This window comes from Cynocephalus volans, chromosome 16, assembly GCF_027409185.1.
Source record: "Cynocephalus volans isolate mCynVol1 chromosome 16, mCynVol1.pri, whole genome shotgun sequence".
Classification (NCBI taxonomy): domain Eukaryota; kingdom Metazoa; phylum Chordata; class Mammalia; order Dermoptera; family Cynocephalidae; genus Cynocephalus; species Cynocephalus volans.
This window is the reverse complement of record NC_084475.1, coordinates 17546436-17562429: the sequence shown is the minus strand read 5'-3', so window position 1 is coordinate 17562429 and position 15994 is coordinate 17546436. Positions and strand designations below refer to the sequence as shown.

General features: G+C 38.3%; 1 protein-coding gene across 4 annotated transcripts in view; it reads right to left on the bottom strand.

The window, feature by feature from the left end:
- Positions 1–15994, bottom strand: part of SEC14L1 (SEC14 like lipid binding 1) — a 53795-nt gene that overhangs the window by 13986 nt on the left and 23815 nt on the right. For all 4 annotated transcript variants that reach the window (XM_063080884.1, XM_063080885.1, XM_063080886.1 and 1 more), the window contains 6 exons: positions 7296–7445; positions 7044–7175; positions 5664–5792; positions 3802–4036; positions 2413–2522; positions 168–357 (listed from right to left, as the gene is read on the bottom strand). In XM_063080884.1, coding sequence (XP_062936954.1) covers positions 168–357; positions 2413–2522; positions 3802–4036; positions 5664–5792; positions 7044–7175; positions 7296–7445 — 946 coding nt within the window. The remainder of the gene's footprint in view (positions 1–167; positions 358–2412; positions 2523–3801; positions 4037–5663; positions 5793–7043; positions 7176–7295; positions 7446–15994) is intronic.

Genomic DNA, 15994 nt, shown 5'->3' with positions numbered 1-15994 from the left:
TCAGTTTGCTCAAGCTGGGGAAAGCTTCCAAATTCTCAGAATGCGGAGGGACAATGCACTCCCCAGAGCCCCACTTAACTCTATGGAAGGAGATCTCTAAGGATATCTGTAATGACACATCAAGACAGAGAGACAGAAACACAGACTGTTTCAAGTCCATACATCACCTTTGTCATGATGATGCCAGCCTCCTGCATAGTAATCCTGAAGGACCTGGGGAGGGTTCCAGGTATCAAGAATGTAGTCTACCTGGTGTTGCTTCCGCCATGTTAAAGACTGACACATAATCTCTCTGGCTTTGTCAATATTAAAATCCCGAGCACGTAGGAACCGAAGAATATGCTCATCTTTTGGGATCTATTAAGAAAAAAAGATGTTTCTAAGCTATGTTAAAAGTCATTCAGGAAAAACACCAAGTTGCTAAGAGAATAAGACTATAAAACTTCCACTTCTTATCAACAGTAAAATCTTCCTTAAGCTTTAGAAAATCGGTCTTATTAGTTTGAATAATCATTACTGTATTTCACTTTAGTTTCAGCAAAGAAAATCAAAGGCAAAATGACTTCTTAAACAAATGCTTCAATTCTACATGCTGACCTATGAATAATTATGATCTATGTACTTTTCTGTTATATATATTACACTTAAATAAAAAAAGTTAGAATACAAACATATGCTGGTTTTGGTAACGTGCTGGTGTTGCTAACATCAGGACTTCTCTCTAGATCCCAATGCTGTCAACTGATAGGCCAGCCCCTGAATGAAGAACAAGGCCGTGTTCCAAGTCTCAATTGGACCAGGCGCCTTCCTCCATGGCCACAATCACTAACTGAGGCGGCTGGACCATCAGGACACCAAGAAGTGAGCAGGAGCATGGGAAATCACTTAGGGCACATGGCCTACTGATCTGTTCATTATCTCCACTCAGAAAGGACTGCAGTTATACATAAAGAAGGGATTAAGAATGTAAGTTCTGGAACTGAATGACCTGGGTTCAAATCTTGTCCTCACCACTTACTAGCTGTAAGATCTTGGGTAAGTTACTTAAATCCTCTGTGCCTCAGTTTCCTCACAGGTAAAACACATGTGATAAAAATAACACCACCTCATAGGGCTGCTGGGAAGATTTAATAAAGAGCTTAAAATACTGTCTAATACAGTCGTGCACCACATAATGACATTTCAGTTAATGACGGACCACATGCACAGCGTTGGTCAGAGCAACAGGCTATACCACATAGCCTAGGTGTGTAGTAGGCTATAACACCTAGGATTGCATAAGGACACGCTCTGATGTTTTCGTAATGACAAAATCGCCTAACAGCGCATTTCTCAGAGTGTATCCCCATTGTTAAGCAACATGTAACTGTACATGGTAAGTAATAAATGACAGCTGTGATTACTGTGGTTGCTTTCTCAATAATCCCTATTAAACAGTACTGTCATCCCTTGGTATCGACAGGGTTTGGTTCCAGAACCCTCTGCAGATACCAAAATCTGAGGATGCTCAAGTCTCTTATATAAGATGGTGTACTGTTTGCATACAACCTATGCACATCCTCCTGTATCTTTCAATCATCTCTAGACTACTTATAATATCTAATACAATATAAATGGTATGTAAGAAGTTATGCTGTATTTTTTTTGTATTATTTTTTGTTGTTGTATTGTTATTTTTACTTATTTATTTATTTTTCCCAGATATTTTCCATCTGTGGTTGGTTAAATCCATGGACGTGGAATCTGTGGATATGGAGGGCCGACTGTACACAAATATTTGGTCTCTAGTAACCAGGACTGACAGAATTAGAGATTAGGCCAATTACATATGCAATGCCTAGCTTCCCATTACTAAATGTCAGTAACTAGGCTGGCTGGTTTGCTCACTTGGTTAGAGAGTGGTGCTGATAACACCAAGGTCAAGGGTTGGGATCCCCTTAGAGGCCAGCCACCTAAAAATAAAAATAAAATAAACCAGCCTCTGCTTGCTACATAAAGATTATAAAAATCTAATTCCTTATGAAGCTAAAATTTCACTAAAAACCCCAAAATTAATGCTCAAACATTTCTAATCTCTGATAAATATCTGAACTCCTTCCAAACCTTCTGAAAATTAAAATGTATGAATACTTGGAACACAATGTTGCTTTATCACCTGACATTTGTTTTAAAGCTAGATTATTCTCCGTAAAGCCTAGAAAAATACAGCTAATTATACATGGAAGGGCACCATAACTTGCCATAAAGGACTTAGATGCCACACCCAGAGATTCAAGTTCAATGACTTTTAGTTGGGACAGAATATTCCCAGCTACGGCATTTGGGACTCTTTGCCCTTAGTAACTGTGGACAGGACCAGAGAGTCCACAATTTCACAGAAACCACTCCTATACACTGGGTGACGATACTCACTTTGCCCTTGTGGGTTTCCTGGAGCCACTGGCGAAGTCTAATGAGGCAGCTCTCCTGCAGTGGAGTCAAATCACCCAGGTATCTCTTGATGTAGTCTGCATCTAGTTTGTCTGGAATATAAGTTCCATGACATTATTTACAACAAGGAAGCCTGGAACTTGAGGCTTCCAAGGCCCTTCTGCTCAGTGAGGTTGATGTGTGGTCCTAGACTCTCAGAGGAAAATGAGACTGCGGTGATGGCAGATTTGAGCCAACCACCCTAGAGAACTTCAACTCTGGTCTTTAAGATGAGGTCACTGACTAAACCTCAAGCGAACTTGCTAATTTAATTATCTTTCCCTGATTACCACCGAGTTACATCTACCTGCAAGATCTCAATACTATTCAGGATAGAACAATGGCTACAACAGATATTTATTGACTATTTTAGTTCCAAGTCAATCAATTTTGATAATGATATAAAACAATGGAAAAAAACAAACGAGTGTATCCAAATCTATTTTGAATAGAGCTACAGTGCTCCAGAATACAGGAACTCTTTTTGATACAGTAACATAAACTGAAAGAATGAGATAGTAAAATAAACACAACAAAGAAAAATTCACAAAGTGAGAAATAAAATGTATCCCCAAACAATTTGCCCACCCCCACCACCTGCTGAAAGCTAACACATGGCATAGTATAGCTGCAGAGAAAACTGTACAGAAAGATAAATACCAGTATCTTAACAAAATTTCTTAGTGGTAGTATTTTCATGTGTTTTCTTATTTTTCTGTGTTTTCTGAACTTTTTACACTGGGCATTACTTTATAATTAAAAATTAAAAAGTTGTGTGCATGTATGTGTGTTAACACACTGGAAAGGCAGCACAGAGGCTAAGAGCCAACTCTGGAGCCAGCCTGCCAGGGCTCACTCCCAGCCCTGCCACTCACTAGCTGTGTGGCTCTCGGCAAGTTACTCAATTTCTCTGTGCCTCTGTTAACCCATATATAAAATGAGAATGATAAGCATTTCCACCTAAAAGGGACCATTATTAAATGAATTAATATTCATAAAGTGCTTAGAAAAGTACCTGGCACACTGCAAGCATAAAAATGGTTTGACAATGATACAATTCTGTGTTGAAAGGATTCTTACCTTACATTCAGTAAAGTTACCTTTAAATAACATAAATGAAAAACATTTTCTGGTCTCAATAAAAGAATAACTTGATATAACCCTTTCTGTATATTAGAAAAGTCTAAGTGAAAATAAAACGAATGTGTTCTATCAGCTAGAGGACAAGGGCCAGAAACAAAAGCCTGGTTTTTAATTCACGTAACATCTAATGTCCTGAGGAAACAAGAACAGATTAATTCTGCTCTGAGAATGCGGCACATTAGGACCTACCATCTGGAGTTCCCACCACAGACTCGGGTGCCCCTGCGGGGTTACTGAGGGCCTCACCGCCCAGCCCTTCCTTGAGGGTAGCATCTGGGATGATGACAGCCATTGAAGCAGCTTGTTTCTTGCATGACAATGATGTCTCTGAAGAGGGAGTGATGGAAGGTGGAGTCCAACGGGGTACAAAGGTTATGCCTTCTTCTTCTAACTGCCGAAGGTAGTATTCAATGATCTCTTTTCCCTTTAAAACAAAACCGATTTTAAGGTGAGTATATATTCAACGTTCAAATTATTCATCTCTCATAAATTTAAAAAACACTTATAAAAACTGAATTGCTACAGAATAAATAGAGAGGAAAAAAGCCAAATGCCTCTGTGTTTTTAATTATTTTACTTCCTCTTCTCCAAAGGTTTAGGAAACACAATCTAAAGAGATGCAATAATTTTTTTTGCCTTCAAACAGTTTTGTTTGTTTTCATTGATAAATAATAATTTACATAATTATGGGGTACAGTGTGATGTTTCCATACATGTATACATTGTATAAAATCAAATCAGGGTATTTAGCATATCCATCACCTGATACATTTATCATTTCTTTGTGGTGAGAACATTCAGAATCCTGTCTTCTAGCTATTTTGAAATATACAATATTGTTAACCACGGTCACCTTACTGTGCAATAGAACACCAGCCACCACGGAAAACATTTTGGAGGTTCCTCAAAATATTAAAAATAGAACTACCATATGATCCAGCAATCCTACTACTGGGTATATATCCAAAGGAAATGAAATCAATATGTCAAAGTGTCAAATCTGCACTCCCAGGTTCATTGTAGCATTACTCACAATACCTAAGACAGGAAATCAACCTAAGTGTTCATCAACAGATGAATAAATTTAAAAAAGTGAGGTTGATATACACAATGGAATATTACTCAGCATAAAAAGGAACGAAATCCTGTCATTTACAGCGACATGAATGAACCTGGAGGACATTATGTTAAGTGAGACAAGCCAGGCACAGAAGACGAACACTGCATGTTCTGACTGACATGTGGAAGCTAAAGAAGTTGATCTCACAGAAGTAGAGAGTAAACGGTGGTTACCAGAGGCTGGGGAGGGGAGGGACAGGTGGGGACAGAAAGAGACTGGTCAAGGTACGAAGTTACAGTTAGGAGGAATAAGTTCTGGTGTTCTATTACCAGGGTAAGTCTGGTATTTTATTACAGTAGAGATGAAACACTAATTTCAAGCACTGAATTACCATACTTGTACACAATATATGCTTTATGTTTCAATCCATGTTTCTCTGAATGGGAAAATTCTTTCCTACACAGTGCCCTGAAAATAAAACACACCTCCAAAAAGCACTCCGTAATCCCATACTGATACATCTCAAAACCACAATTCCATAAAAATTGATGAGCAGCAGCACAAAAATGAGAGAGTAAGATCTTCCATGGAATATGAACCTAACAACCCAAGGGCCAGGGACACCTGCGAGCCCACCTGGTAAGAAGATCAGTACAATAGTACCTCCCACCAGCAGACCCTAAGGTAGAACCTGGGGACGCCGAGAGCTGGTTGCTGCTGCCTCACCTCAATTCCCACCTTTACCAGCAATTCCAGGCACAGAATGTCACAGCCAGTAACTACATACGCCTCGTAGCCACGCCTGGTCAGTAGTGCTGTCAGAAGCCCTTCTTTCCAAAGACAAGACCCGGGGCACTGGATTAAAACAGTTCTTCTTCAAGTGGCTGGGACTTCCTGACCCATTTCCAGCCTTCCAGAAAGACTGCCAGCTCAGATCATCTTAGAGAGACTCCTGCCCACCCTTTTCCTTCGAATCCCAAAAAAGACTCACTTTTTTGATGTTGCTGGTATATTGTTTCATTGCTATTTTTTCCACTGTACTTTCAAAACCAAAGAAAGATTTAATATCTAAACTTGCAGACTGTTCAAAACAGGTCCAATCTTCATTTTCAGGGTGAACCTGCAGATAAAGAAAAAATATTCCCACTAACTACACTGACAACTGAGAATATCATGTGTTCCTCAGTTAACTGGTAACCAGAGAAACACTTATTTTATTAATAGTGTTACTATCACGAAAAGAGCAGCTGGAAAAATTACAGAGAGGTTCAAGATCATGAAAAGGTCCAAATAATATTTCTAAAACATTCTAAAAATGCCTATAAAAGGAGAACTTCATTTTCATTCTTGGTTCATTCACTCACTAAACATACTCATTGGGCAGTGTCCTCCCTTACTAACAAAACAAAGATCCTTGTCTTATGTTGCTTACAGTCTAATAGGAGAGACAATTAGCCATAAACACAATAGGTAAGAAAATTACATAGCTGTTGGAAGATAATTGCTATGAGGAAAAAAAAAAAAAAAGCCGAGATAAAAGAATTGGGGTTTGGGGATAGCAGACTGCAGAATTAAATAAGGTGGTCAGGACTGGATTCATTGAGAATGGGACAGCTGAACAAAGTTAGAGGGCAGTAAGACAGTGAGTCAAGCAGAGATCTGGGGAAAAGCAGTCCCGGAAGAGCAGAAGTCCTTCGGGGAAGCAGGCCTCACATCCAGTCAACAACAAAGGCTCGTGCACAATGCAGGAGGGCGAACAGAGATGTGGCTGGGAGAGAACACGGAGCCTTAGAAGCCACTGTAAGGACTCTGGACTTTTCCTCCAAGTGGAATGTGGAGACACTAAAGGGTTTTGACCCCAGAGAAGGGACGTGCACTGAGGTACTTTAAATGGATCACTTTGGAGTCACTGTTGAGGATATACTGTAGGAGGAGAAGGGCAGAAGAAGAGAGACCTAGTAGGAGGTTATTCTAATAATCTGCTAGAAGAAAGGTGGTAAGCCTTGGAAATGGCAAGACAGATAAATGCTTTCGGCTCTAACCTTAAAGGTACATAATATCTTGGTCCTTCAATATATATTTCTAATGTATTATAGTGGGACCAGAAAAAATGTGGCATGTTAAAGTAACATTTAAAAACAAATCGAGGCATCCCTTCACTGCCTTAACTTCTACAACAAAGTAATCCATTCTGCAGTAAACCACTCCTGCTGACCTACTGATCCCACTAATCAGAAATGAGTGTCAATATCTGCTGAAGATCTGCCCTCTAAGACGAAGAGATGCACAGTTAAAAACGATGACCAAACAATCCTCAGAAGCTGAATGTCAGCACACTCTTGTAATCTTTTGCCAAATGACAGATACTCACGGTGTAGCAGCAGTGTTCGTTAATGATGACCCGATTAGAAAACGTTTCATTATGGGCCTCAATGTGCAAAGTACGTTCCCGAGAATTCAGTGAGTTTTTTTGTATAAAATAAACATAATCAACTCCTGCAATCTTTAAAAAAGAAATAAAGAGAAAAGAGTTTATTAATAACACCCAACTACAACAGAAGCTATAAGCATAAATTCATTTTGTCTTCTGGGTAACTGCCTTCAAGAAGTTCCTTTCAGTCACCTTCTTCAACAGTCTGGGTGCATCCACATCCAGTTTGCAGCGCCTTTCAATAACATGAATAGCCCCATCTTCACTCTTAAATTCATTCACAGTGTCACTGTCCACGAACATTGGAATCAAAGGACATGTAGGGAACCTCCTTTCATAGGCCTATGAATTACAAAAACAAGAACAAAAACAAGAGGAAGTGAACAAAGATGCAACCTGACAGTCTCTCAGCTGACATTCTCCCTGGAACAAAAGCATCTCATAATACATGTCAACAGGCTGCATCATAACTATCTGTCTTTACCTCTGAAGTTTTCCTGAAAAAAGAAAAAGACATTTGATGTCCATGCATTGGAAGACTCAACCTACTAAAGATGTCATTTCTCTCCATATGGTTACACAGGTTTAACATAATTGCTACCAATATTCCAGTAAGATTTTTTTTGTAGCTATAGACAAGGTTATTTTAAAATTTATATGGATGATTCCCCGTACTGGCCAGCCACCAAAAAATAAATAAAGAAAAATAATAAAAAATAAAATTTACATGGAAAGGCAAAGGAACTAGAATAGCTAAAACAATTTTGACAAAAAAAAAAAAAAGAATAAATTGGGACAAATCACTCAACCAGTATTAAGGCTTACTTTATGTAACTACAGTAATCAAAACTGTGTGGTACTGGTAAAGGGACAGACCCATAGATCCACAGATCAACAGGACAGATTAAAAACCCCAGAAATAAACTCAAATAATATGCTCAACTGATTTTTGACAAAAGTGCAAAAGCAATTCAATGGAGGAAGGATAACCTTTTCAACAAATGTCACTGGAGCAACTGCATATCCACAGGCAGAAAAAGAAAAACCCTGACCTAAACCTCACACCTTACATAAAAATTAACTCAAAATGGATCATGGGTGTAAATGCAAAACATAAAACTATAAAACTTTTAGAAAAAAATAGAAAAATGTTGGGACCTAGGGTTAGGCAAAGAGTTCTTAGACTTGACACCAAAGTCACAAAACATAAAAGGAAAAATAGATAAAATGGACTTCATTAAAATTTAAAACTTTTGCTCGCTAATGACCCTGTTAAGAGGATGGAAAAAATAAGCTTCAAACTGGGAGACAATATTCACAAACCACCTATCTGACAAAGGACTATATCTAGAATACCTTAAAAAAACCTCTCAAAACTCAGGAGCTAATTGCATAATAATGTAAATATAGTTAACAATCATTAAATAAAATTGATAGGAGGCTGCCGTTGGTTTGGACTGAGCTCTTGCACTGGGACCAACAGACCAAACCAAAATGGAGTTATTTGTGAAGTTCCAAGTCACCAAGACAAAACTAAGTGGTTTATCCAAACTTCAAAGCAATTGAAAGCCAAATCCCCTAGCAGGCAAGTTTTAGCTGGCATGATAAGGGAGTTCCCACTGTTTTCACCTTTACAAGAAAAGTAACTTTGAAACGAGCAATCTGCTTTTTGTTCTGTTTCTGCTTTCCTCAGCCCTCTCTCTTCCATCTATAAAGCCAAACTCCTCTGCTCAGCTCATGGGAACACTCATTCTATTTTACACAATGATTGCCAGCTGCCAAAAAAAAAAGTTTACACAATGAGGTGTTGCCCGATTCTAGAATCACAAATAAAAGCCAATTAGGGCTGGCCAGTTAGCTCGGTTCAGATCCCCACACTGGCCAGCCGCCAAAAAAATAAAAGAAAAACGATTGAGATGTTTAAACTAAACTGGCTGTAATTTTGTCTTTAAACACACTACCGAACTTAAAAATGATGAATATGGTAAACTTTATGTTATGTATTTTTACCACAATTTAAAAAAAAGAACCTTCAACAGTTAAAAATAATACAATGAGAATATGGGCAAAAGACAGGAACAGACATTCCACCAAAGAGGATATACAGACAACAAATAAGCACAAAATGCCCATTAGAGAAACAGATTATTAGGTACCTGCATTAGACCGTTTTAAAAATACCCACAACATCCTCTGAATTCCTGAAATACAGTGGTCAGCATGAGGCATTACCCACACAGCCCAGGCTTGAATTTAAAACACACTGAAAACTTTCCACTCTGTATAAAATTATCTATCCATGTGGACTCATATGTGCATAGACATTCACTTTTACCTTGGTATGCCCAACCAGATGGCATTTATGGTCTCCCAGCTGAGAAGCAGCTAAGGAGCAGCTAATGCAGGGCTTCGGTCCCTCCCTCTACAAAGCTCTGCAGGTGTGAACAGTGGAGTAAGCACCTCCCTTACTCCACGTTCTCTTTCAAGTCCTATCACTCTGCTACTAAACGCATCATTCAGCCACAGGGCAGAGACCAGGTCCTACTTCTTTTTATCATCAGGAGAATAAGGACTTCAGTGCCTAAAAGAGTTATTTTTCAATAAATATTTTTTGCATTGTGGAGTAAAAACTTACTAAACAAACAAATGGAGCAGCCTTTTGTTTCTGTGCTCAATTACCTTGACCAGTCTTTCAGAGATACGTAAAGTCAATGAACTCTGTCTTCTGGCAGCATATGAAAGGTTATGAAAAAGGAAGGTTTTTCTGGAGGGTTATGAAAAAGGAAGACTGCAAAAAGTCGATATATACTTTAGTTATATCGACTTGAATTGCTTATAGATACCAATACTCTAGTTTTTCAGCATGAACTACAACCTAAAAAGTTTCTGCAAAATGTTTTTTAAGCAGCCCCTGAAAAATAGAAGCATTCTAATTTTATTAAAAACATTAATATGTCCTAGCTCTATCCATTGAAAGGCCCTAGAAGCAATGATACCTCAGTAGCAATGAGCAAACTTGGCATCTAGATCTTGGTTTTTGTTTGTTTTTTTACATATATAAATAAGTTACACAGATCTTGGTTTCTAAATACCATTCCCCACTTGGAGAAATGGCTGATTACAAGACGGGAGCAAGGAAATGTCAAAGTGAATCAGAAACATTTCTTACCAGAAAGTGAGGGAGTAATCAAAGGCTGATGGGGACATGTCCAAAGGACATGGTTACTACCCTGAAGGGGCTCCACTCACCAATTCTGGGATAAACTGAGAACCAGAAAGAAAAAAGATGGCAAAGCATTATAAACCATATAGTGTTACTCAAGAAAAAGGGGCAGGGAAGGAAATTTTACAGAAAAAATGTCATCTAATAAATGCAGAAGGAATGACAGATTTAGAAAATCACCATTTTGCAACCACCAATATACAATAACTGATTCAGGCAAGGATCATCAATGGTCAGAAGAGACAGAGTCTCAAATTATCATCCTGCAGATTACTAGTTGACAAAGGGACAAAGGTGCCTTTATAAAGGAAAGATCTCGTAGGCACCACCTTAACCAAAGGATTGAATTTGGGACCAATAATGGGACAGTCTGACAATCTGATGTGATACAATGGAAATATACATGACTTATATTGTCCTCTGTAGTCGTCGTAACAAAAATGGTTAAGCTGAAGCCAATCATGAGGAAGTCACCAGACAAATCCAAATTACAGAACTTTCTACAAAACAACCAGCCTGGACTCTTAAAGAAAAAACTGTTCGGTGTCTTGAAAGATAAACAACAAAAGCAGGGAACTGTCTAGAATAATGGCATCTAGAGAAACAAGACTACCAAATGCAATGCTGCATTAGCTTGTGGATTAGAATAAAAATAGCTAAAGAGAACATGTGGGGAACAATGAGGAAGTATGACCTTGCATTACATATTAAGTAATTTTATTACTCTATCGGTGTTAAATTCCTTGGTTGTGATAATGATCACAGTTATGCAGAAGAATATCTAATCTCAGGCAATACATTCTTTAGTATTTAGATCAAGTGTTATGACATACACTACTTACCTTCAAATGTTTCTACAAAATAAATGTGAGTGCATGTGTATGAAAGAGAGAGAGATAAAGCAACGTGTTGATTTTTCTAGGCGAAATGTATACAGGTATTCACTGTGCTTTTCTATCAACTTTTTTAAAATGGAAATTTCTCAAAATAAAAAGTTGGAGAACACATCAATAAGAAAAAGGCAGCTTGGGGGAAACAAGTCCACGTGTAAAATAAAAAGTGTTTTTATACATGAAAATGTATACATATTTTAGGTTCGCCCAAAGCTCCAGCTCAAGGTGGAAGCAGGCCAGGTATGCAGGACAACACGGACCAGGCGACTTCTCACGAGGGCTTCCCTACCCAGTCCAGCTCACGGGGGCTCTGAGGAGAGAGGCAGGCCCGGAGCACTTGAGTTTTTCAAAAGAAGCCAGCAATCCAGATTTTTAAGTGACGCTTCCTAATTTTTAAAACCCTGTTTGGGCCAAACAGCCCACATCAGTAGGCCATTAATTTTTATCTCTGCACTAACAGAACCTGGGAAGAACCCCATTTCCAACTCTCACTGGGTTCCTGTCACTGTGCCAGAATAGCAGCAGTAAATTCTAAACGTGCTATTTTTTCGCAAACTACCTGCCGTATCAACTAGCCAATTCCTAATCACACTCAACATTTATCAAACACAAAACTCAGGAAAGGCTGAACAAAATGAACTCTTCCAGAAGTCATTTCTTCATAGAGGGGGAAATGTTCTTTAATGTCTTCTTTTTAAAGGAAAAATTACTTTTGTAAGAGAAATTAAATTAACTATTGCAAACATGTGCTCACTGTCTTTGTTTAACATAGCAACTGTTTCAGTAATAAAAACAAAACTAGGGCGTACCAACTCGCCCTGAAAGGAAGCTGCCTCTGCGCAACCCTGCCTCCTCCTCCCTTCCCACACCCACTCAGCCTCTCTCAAAGACCATTTCTGAGCCTGCAATTTGGAAGCTTGGCAACAGTACTTCCAGTTTTTAACCAACCTTTGAATGCAATTTTGACATATTAAAAGCTAGTACTGTGCTAAAGAAAATCATATTTTAGTGAAGGCATTTCAACTTGAGAATTAATGAGCTGAATGCTGCGCTCTACCAGGAAAACCCATTTCAAAGAAATTCCATTTAAAGAAGCCTACCTTTCAACTGAATTGTGATCATATCCAATTTAGCCAACAAACCATGCCAGCTGTTTTCTGTGTAACTGGGATATTCGACGGTACTAGAGATAACCATCAAACTCACTTATAAAAAGATCAGGTTTTATCCTGGAAAGAATAAGTAAATGAAAAAACTAACTATGTCTTAAGTCTCTCAGAAGCTGCCAGTGCTCATAGAAACAAATATTCAACATATCAAGAAAATGTGGCAAATTGACCAAAGTCCCTCAGATTCTGACTCTATAGTTCACTAACTATAAAAATAACATATATACAGAGGGCCAACCATATACAGGCCCTAGACTAAGGATTCCAGAAACATGAACATGGAAGACACAGGAACATGGCTTCTTTAGAGGCGTAGGGTATGAAAACGTCTAACTATAGACAACAACAGAAAAGACTGAGGGAGAAGGCGCTTACCAACTAATGAACTCTATTAACAATAAATTGCCTAAGATATGCAGGGAAATCACCGCAAACTGGGATGGTTAAAGAAGCTTTACTAAGGAAGGACATCTGCAGCGGGCAGACCTGGAGAAGTAACCCAGAGAACATTCCTTGTGGGAGCAGCATCAGCAAAACCAAAAGAGAGCAAAGCATGGACGACCCCAGAGAAGTCTTCCAGACACATTTACAAAATGTCCATTTGTCCTCAGAAGCTGACTCAAACACAAGCAGCTGTACGATGAACAGCTTCAAGAGCCATGATCTGTTGCTGAAACTCAAAAGCATATGAACATCCAAGCTAATTCTAGACAGTGACAGTGGCAACTACCCTGGGAAGACTGCATTTTATCACAATTCAGTCCTGTGTGGGCTCTTTATCCCACCTCTGGTGTCCTCTTAGAAGACTAAGAGAAACTACATCTATTTAGTCCACCAGTAAACCCGGGTTTCAAATTACATGCTATTTGTGAATACATTGTGTTCATGCTTATAAGGTATTTGTAAAAATTAAAATTCATAAAAATGGAGCCCTTTTAAAGAAAAGTTATAATCCAATTAGTTACAGCATACATTCATTCATCCTAATACTTACTGACAGACCAGACACAGTAGCTATTTTCAAGCTAGTAAAAGACCACTATCGGCAAACTAACACCTATAAAATGGCATGTACAATTATATTATCTAAGTTCTATATCTAAAACAAAGTCATCTTCCTCAATCACCAGTCTTCTCAGCAAAACAAACTTATCAAGTCATAACAAACAGACTGGAATACCCTACCCACTGGTAAGATCAAACAAGAAAATATAACAACTACACTAAAACTAAAAAGTATGTAAAAATTTGATATACCCCAAGCCATTTCTCCTAAGGTCAAACATATCTGCAGTTTAAATAATGAACTTCATTTTAAAAAACCTCAAATTCCATGGCCCTAATAACACATTTTTTCCAGAGGTAATATTTAGTCTGGAAAAGTCATTAAATTCAAGCTATGGTGCTATAAGGTCAAAGGAAAGAGCCTCCAAGGGCATCACGAGAGATGCCAAAGTAACCCAATAAAAGAGGTTAGGTTTCTCTTCCAGGACTTTCTCAATAAAGCATGGCTATGATGAATATTGTGGAAGGTATTAATTAGAGCTGAAAGAACAAATGGTAAGTGTGTTGCTCATATACCATGCACAAAAATGTCTGCAATTCCAAGTATTCCAGACATTTTTGACCCAGAACGCATTCTTTTTACCAGCCCTCTCTCCCAATGCCCACTGTTTACCACAGTGGTATAAACCATCTACCTTTTCTTTTGATAAAGGAGTCATTTTGATATATATTACACTACACAACAGAAAGAGAACGGGCAAACAGCCATAAAAAATGTGAGAAATTTTCATTCATATACCCAGTCCTTTGCTCCAAGAGTTCCAAACGTGATATATTTTTGTTAGAGGATAAAAGAAACTTCAAAATTCCTTCTAAAATCCACATCTTTGGGCCGGCCCGTGGCTCACTCGGGAGAGTGCGGTGCTGATAACACCAAGGCCATGGGTTCGGATCCTATATAGGGATGGCCGGTTCGCTCACTGGCTGAGCGTGGTGCTGACAACAACAAGCCAAGGGTTGTGATCCCCTACCGGTCATCTTTTAAAAAAAAAAATAAATAAATAATATAAAATAAAAAATAAAATAAAATAAATAAATAAATTAAATTAAATTAAAAAATAAATAAATAAAATAAAATAAAATCCACATCTTCTCTTAAGAAACAACACATCAACTCAAGGTACTCGTGCCGACTGGGGTACTGGGCCTGCATGAAGGCAAGGTCGTTATATCCCATGAATGTCCATGTCTCCTACACTTAATCAGCACTGAATTCTGCCTCTGCCACCTTCCCTCTACCAGACCTTTATGACACGCATGACTTTATTATAGCAGGCAACAGTGACACAATTCTAAAGGACCTGGGAAAAGTGCCCACAAAATTAAAAGACTTCACATGTAAAAAGTTTTAATTCCACAGAGGTCACAAATATGACTTATCCATGTTATAATATTTTTAAATAGTGCCCTAAAAACCCCACAAAACCCAACACAGTAGTAGGTTTTTCTTCTGACCTCTTAAAATAATCAGGTTAGTGATACCCAAACTGTGCCTGACTCTATTCTGAAAGGCAGTGTTCTTGCAGATCTGATTGGCAAGTGGGATGGGAGTGCTCTGAACCAAAATTATCGTCTCTTCCTAAAGAGCAAGAGAAATTGGTACTAAATACAGTTCTATCCATTTTAAGATTTTTCTGCTATAAATTTTCCTAATCCTTTGGGTCCTAGAAACAAGGGCTAGTACATAACCCCCTCTCCCCACCAAAAAAAAAAAAAAAAAAAAATTCAGCAAAGAAACAAAGGAGGGTGTACAAAGGAGCAGCAGGCCAATGCTAGCAAAGAACTGGGACATCACCTAAAAAGCATGATTGGACAGCTCTGTGCCACCCCACCTCCCCAACACACACAGTGAACTTGTGGTTGTGATTCTCTACTGCACATATGACTGTTGTGTGTCCTATCAAAATTGTTCCTGGTTCATAAGAGAGAACTAAGTATACATGAACATTTCACAGCATTCAGGAAAGGGGTACCATGGTTTCTAAGTATTTGAACCATTGCTATAAGCACAAAACAAGCATGAAAACAAAGAATTAGGATAAAAAGAAAAATTATCATCTAAATCTACTTAAAAATTAGCATATTTACATTTGGCTAAAGGAAGCCTACATTCAGATCTTGCTTTAGATATAATGTATAACAGGAATACAGTTTCAGATATGCCATAACTAACTGGTTAAAGACAATCATATGAGTACTATTCCTTCTCTTCTTGCTGAACCAAACACGTATGCAACTAACTGTACAGCTAAAATCTTGGTTTAACAAGTTCTTCTAGAATACTTTATCTTAAAGTACGTGTATTAGAGTGAACAGGACTGAAGTCATGTTGGAACCTAAAACTGCATGGGCTCTAAAAGATTTTATTATTTATTTATTATTATTATTTTTTTAAAGATGACCGGTAAGGGGATCTTAACCCTTGACTTGGTGTTGTCAGCACCACGCTCTCCCAAGTGAGCTAACCAGCCATCCATATATAGGGATCCAAACCCTTGGCCTTGGTTTTATTAGCACCACACTCTCCCAAGTAAGCCATGG